Below are 6535 nucleotides of genomic sequence, written 5' to 3' on the forward strand. Positions count from 1 at the left end.
CCATATATTTAAAACCGAAAAAAAGGGTGTTGGGGGGGGGGGGGGGATTTAAACCCCACATGATGGATGTCAAACATAAAGTAGAGGCCTTATTTTTATATATTAAGTTTTAACAGTTCATAAAACTAAAATAATTAGCTTTGATGTAGGCCTACTGTCTGAACAAAAATGGCTCATTGATATCTTTAAGGCCCTGTGAAACACTATTTTTGCAGCCATATATTTTTCATTATTTATTTAGTGTAAATCTGTGTTCAAGTTAAAAGCTGTAACTCTAATCATGATCCTTATTGTTTTTGTGCCTAATAAATAAAAATAAATAATATCATCTGATCATTACGTAAAAAGATAATGCTTACTTAACTTCAGCATATCTACTTTAATAGCTTGCATTGTGAAGATTTTTTTTAAAAAGTAGCTTCATCATATTATTTTCTCTACATCGCTAACATTAATTATACTGAATAATGGCATTATGAATGTCAGTACAAACATTCTATCTGTCTGCATCAGTGGAACAATAAATACACCATCTTTAGCATGTGTAGCACCAAATGAAAAAGTTCATTTTTCACGTTTTCAAGTAAAGTTCACTGCCTCCTAACCTCTCAAACACTGGTCACTAAAGCCTCAGCGAACTGACGACACTAGGAGACGTGATCCTGTTAGCGGCTGGGGGAGTCATCTATACTACACTCAAAGGGAGTGAGGATGGCCAGAAACAAATGCATTTGTCACATCAAATCTGCTGACTCAAGGTATGACTGCAGTGGGTATGTGCTTACATCAGATGTAAAGTGATGTATGATGACAAACAACACACACATACACACGCATAAAAATACAAACATAACATACAAAGCATAATCTTTAATTCAATAAACATCAAAAGTTTGCATTGCAAACTCATCTGTCCTGGGGTTTCTGTATTTCCGTGGCCTCCTCCTGCAGAACATTCAACATGCTGCCAGCTATCAGCCAGAGTCTCAGCAAATGGAAACATAAAACAAACTTTGCCTCTCAAACCCAAACAAGTCTTCAAACACTAACCTTGATGAAAACACACTCAGATATAAAGACTGTAACACACTCACAAATTGATATATTTACACAAGTAATCTGGTCATACACGGCATATCTGCAACATCAGGAAGTGAGCAGCAAATTTATAATCCTGAAAAAAATACTACCGCACAATCATCTCTGACTCATTCAAGGAAACTAAAGTTACTTCCATCTTCTCATTCTGTGTTAATTCTAAAGAATATTTCCACAAAAACCTACGTATTAGTTAACTCCTTGTGTTGCTCAAATGCTGCTTGAAGGCATTTTTAACCATTTTTTCATTTACATCCCAATTAACATAGTTTACTCATCCTCATGTAATTCCAAACATGTTTGACTTTCTTGTGTAAAACACAATGGGAGTCATGTCGGGATGTCCAAGCAGCTTTTCTCCTACACAATGAAAGCGATCATGATTGTCCCTGTTCCCGATCTACTTTCACTGTATGGAAAAAGCAACTTGGACATTCTGCTAAAGATCTGCTTTTGTGCTCCATGTAAGAAAGTCAAACAAGGGGTGAGTGAGTAAATGATGGCAGAAATGTAATATTTAGGTGAACTAACCTATTAATTGATAGCCCTTGAAGTAGTAAGACCATTCCTGCAAGCCTTTTGGCACATCTATCTACTATCTAGCAAATGTTCTCAACATTTTTGAATTAAACATCCCATGTGCAGAACAATATTCAAAAGCACACCATTAGGCTATACAGTATGATATTTTTCTGCAGCTTGTTTTAAAACTTTTTATTAATAGAAACTGTGAGTATTGATATTATCTACAATTCATTCTCTCATTCCAGAAATTTGTTGTTCAATAAAAACAGTTGAAGAAAATGGGGGGGTTGGGATTTTATTTTTAGCATTTTAATTTAGATTAAAGTTGACTTATTTTAGTATATTAATAAATTTTTTAAAATGTAAATACTTTTGTGTCATCCTGCGGCCCCCTTGAAAGTTTGTTGAGGCCCCCCTAGTGGACCCCGGCCCTCTGGTTGAGAACCACAGATCTAGAACACTGAAATTCCTGAAAAATCCATAAACCATTTCCCATGAAAAGGCGGAAACAAATGAAAGGCTTCCACTGTCCCAACATGCCCAGCGTTATCACTTGCTGGCAGAGTTACTCTATTCTCCATTAATTTCCACACAAATGCCTATAGATGAACTGGCGGCTAAAGACCCACATTAGGTTTATAAGACCTCATAACAAGTACGGAGTCTGTTATCAGTCCTGCTTTTCTGTAATTGATTATATTAACACTATAGGGGAAGTCGTGGCCTAATGGTTAGAGAGTCGGACTCGTAACCCCAAGGTTGTGGGTTCGAGTCTTGTACCGGCAGGGATTGTAGGTGGGGGGAGGGAATGTACAGAACTCTCTCCCACCTTCAATACCACGACTGAGGTGCCCTTGAGCAAGGCACCGAACCCCCAACTGCTCCCCGGGCGCCGCAGCATAAATGGCTGCCCACTGCTCCGGGTGTGTGTTCACGGTGTGTGTGTGTGCACTTTGGATGGGATAAACGCAGAGCACTAATTCTGAGTATGGGTGCTTTATTTTCTATATTATTTTCTCCGGGTCACCATACTTGGCCACATGTCACATCACTTTATTCCTCAATGAAACGATGCAGCTGTGAAGAGATTCTGTGTTTGTGCCAACGCCATTCCAGTCTTGCTGTTCAAGACTGAAGACAGCAATTACTTGACATACAAGTGCCCCGAGCAAGTTTACTTGGCCACTTGAAAACAGTATGTCTCTTCCTTATTGTGACTCCTGTGCCATCCTCTAACTCTAAACCGTAACATAAGCCCATAAAGTGTACAATGGGTAATTCAAACCACTATTGCTTATAAAACGATTCATTGACAGCACAACAGTTTACTAAATGGCAAAAGGTCAGTTCTGTTGTTCACACAGGTGTCCTCCTTGAGTAACCAACAGGTGTAGTTTACATTATCTACGGACATTCTCAACTAACCTTGGCAACTTCAATACTTTTCTTAGTTTATTTTCAGATCAATTAGATTCAAAATGTCACCCTGACTGATAACTTAATTTAAAAATTAAAAGGATGGACCATTTTATTACCCTACGAAGTCTGCCACCAAATCTTCAAGGCTGAATTCAAAATAATAGTGTTTTGCTCATATTAATAAGTCTTGACATGAGTGCAAAGGAAAAGATTTTCACAGGGATTGAATGACAGGGATTCACTCAGGTGTTGTCCACCTGCGCACAGGTAAACACCGCGCTTGCACGCGCCCTTACCTCTTCGAGAGCGGCCACGGTGCTGCGACAGTCGCTCATTTTAGACTGGAATCCAGAGCTTCCCGGAGACGATAGGTCCTCTTTCGCCAAAGAAACGAAATCCGAAATACTTATTTTCTCCGGCATGTTTCCAACTGCACAAACCGAGGAACTTAAAATCCTAGCAAACGTAGTGAAAACAACAACCTCAAGATCAAGCAAAGTGCATCTCCATAAAGTCCTCTAAATCCACAAGTGAGCGTGATGGCCAAAGCAGGGGAATTAAAAGTTGTTTCATAGCAGCGACAAAAGGCGAAAGTGTCTGTCTTCTCCGTGTTCCGCCGTGTGAAAGAGTCGGTAAAGTGTCTCTGCCCCTTGGTCTACTTTCTCTGTGTCGCGCGAGCGTTCAATAGCGCGTGCCGCTTCCAGATTGCGCGCGAGGGGAGGGATTCATTCCATCATCACGTGGGAATGTTTGTATGCACTGACGAAATGAATAGAGCGCGCGGAGAAAGAATGGATGTCTTCAGATTAATTTTTTGACTTTTAGAATGAAACATGAATCCATTTGTTCTTTGAGTGTGAAAATATTTGACCTTTTGAAATGACTCATAGAGTCTTTTTTTATTATTGTAACACTTCTATTGAAGCCATTTGAATAGGCCGATATTGTCTTTCTTATTCATATGGTAGGCCAGTATGAAGACTGTTTTGTTTAAACGTCAGTGTGTCTTACAATATTCCTAATATTGGCCATAAATTAAATTGGTTTAGAAATAACAACATATCCATAAAATCAATGTCAAGTTCAAAGGGTACAACGTGGCTAGCTTTAAATGTTTTAATCCAAAGCAAAACAAATATAAAGCAACATAAATATGATTTCTATTTAAGATTTTTGTCTTGTTTTGTTTCTATTTGTAATTTGGTTGTATAGACAGATGAAAAATCAGTGCATTGTGCACATATGCAGGCCTTCAATGGAGCATTGGAGCACAGTGCCAATTGAAAAGGATTGCGCATGCAGTTTCCATCTTTATTCAAGTGTCAATGCAGATAAGCCATTTCCTTAAATGCACTATGTGTGCATGAATGAACATGCTTATCAGTCTAAAATTTAAATTAAACCCACCACTGATTAAAAAAACAACTTTTTCACTAACACAATTGGTGCCTTTTCATGTGCAGCCTTTATATTTGAAAAGGCAGACTGAATAGTGCTTTGTTGCTTCAGAGCAACGGAAACTCGAAGTGCTTTGTGCTTATATTCCACAGTGTTCTGAATAACAGAATTTTCATAAGACAAATATTGTGAATTGTCTCATCCACCTCCCCTGCAGATATCATAGAGGTATGCCGGTTCTTCCCGTGTCCTTTCAAAAGCTGCACACCTTATCTTATCCTTTAACAATACAGTATAATGTTACATTGATGCAATGTGCTGGACAGGTATCAGATCTGATTTTATCCCTCTAGGTATGCACAAGTATTTCATGGTGTATCATTTGATTAGCCTGAATAAATAAATTAGACAGTTTTGGACAGCATTTTTTCTTCATAGTTGGAAATAAAAGCATGAAAAGACCCTTCAGACTGTTTAAAGAGTCATAAGGCTTGATACGTCAGATTCTGTGTGCATGAAAACAGCATTCCTGCACTATGTATTTATTTCCGGCTTTCTATCTTATTTTTCCTTAAAGACTGAGTCAAACTTAAAAAGTTAAATACATGTATCTATGTCTCCATATGTAAAATGGAGTGATTTATACAATGAACAAGGATTTATACTGTAAAATTACCAAACATGCAAGAAACTAAACATGACATTATTCATAAGATAACTAAACCCAAATAAATGAAGTTAACTTGGTTTGGTGACCTTAATTTCTCCAAAGTACACCCCATCCCCCAACGCAATGCATTACCTCACACACAGTATTCTCTTCATATTCTGTATTGGCTTCATGAGTTATTGTTGATGTAATGGTTTTGTGGCCAGACAATACTCTCTTTCTCCCCCTGGCTGTGGCCCCTCTTTGTGTGGCAGCTTTGTTGAAAGGGTCTGAGCAGAAATGTTGAAACTGGGTGGACGTCACTCTGAAGGAAGAGAAAAAGGAAAGTGGGTGAGAAGGAGAGAAAGGAAGTGTGAGGCAAAGTTTGAAAAAGTCATTTGTGAAAACTTTAACAGCAAGTTCTTGTTTTCAGGCGAGGTCTAGTCTGCCTTTTTAACTGCCCTTTCATTTATCCCTCTCTTTTTCATCTTCTCCACCTCAGTACCATATTTTAAGATTGCTGTAGTCACAGTGTGCTGCATGTTCCTACTTACTGGCTTTTGTCCTTCCCCTTTTGTTATGTTTCTTCGACATCAGCCAATCGCATGCATTTGGAGGCTGGATTTGGATGGGGGACGGAGTCTGTTGCTGCTGAACAAAAAATGAGGAGTGTTCCAGGAAAGGTTACAGCTAAGACCAGAAGGATTCCCAGCAGACAACCCCTCCCATCCACACTGCCAAGATCTGTTGACTCTAGAACAGGATCATATATCCTGTCTTGTCAGCCCAGGGAGGCCACGTTTACTGTAAAACACTGCAAAAGAGAGAAGACAGCAAATATATCTCACAGGGAAGATTGAGGGATTCTATACATAACTAGAGTGGGACTAAACTGTGCAACAGAAACGTGATGAAGATACGAAAACAACTATAACACTCCCTACAAAGAATCACCACCCAACCTAGTCATAAAATAAGACATAGGTCCTCCCTTTAAGTCATCACAGTGTTTATAAACCAGTTTAGAAGCAATTCTTGTTTTTAATGACAGACTGGTATGAATGGTTATTGTTACTTCATGATTATAAATGTGTTTCCAGTGAGGGTGTGACAGTCTGTCTGGGGATATTCAAAATCCTCCTCTGGAAACTCATCTGTGTGATGCTTGTGTGCAAACCTAGTTTTCTATTTTAATTTAGGTCGTGCATGACTTCACATCAGTTTTATTAAAATTATACTTAGATCTGCCCTATATAAACCAAATATTCACCTCACAGATTGTTTTGAAAAGCGGTGTGCTAAATATTGAAGGGAAAATGTCCTTCCTTATATTTTGAACCACACTATGTCTGTGAGAAGTGGAGCTAAATACAAGATTAGACATGTTAAAAAATGTGTAGCTGTTTTTACTGTAAATTAGATTTAAACTAATTTAGAAATAAAATC

The 6535-nt window shown here is 38.4% G+C and overlaps 1 protein-coding gene across 1 annotated transcript in view; it reads right to left on the reverse strand.

Annotated features, from left to right (window-relative positions):
* Positions 1 to 3730, reverse strand: part of LOC107590889 (arf-GAP with SH3 domain, ANK repeat and PH domain-containing protein 1-like) — a 24978-nt gene extending 21248 nt beyond the window's left edge. Inside the window, exon 1 of the mRNA XM_016279834.1 lies at positions 3339 to 3730. Coding sequence (XP_016135320.1) covers positions 3339 to 3464 — 126 coding nt within the window. The 5' untranslated portion in view covers positions 3465 to 3730. The remainder of the gene's footprint in view (positions 1 to 3338) is intronic.
* Between the last annotated feature and the right edge of the window lie 2805 nt (positions 3731 to 6535).

Source organism: Sinocyclocheilus grahami, unplaced genomic scaffold, assembly GCF_001515645.1.
Source record: "Sinocyclocheilus grahami isolate Dianchi unplaced genomic scaffold, SAMN03320097.WGS_v1.1 scaffold134.1, whole genome shotgun sequence".
Lineage (NCBI taxonomy): Eukaryota > Metazoa > Chordata > Actinopteri > Cypriniformes > Cyprinidae > Sinocyclocheilus > Sinocyclocheilus grahami.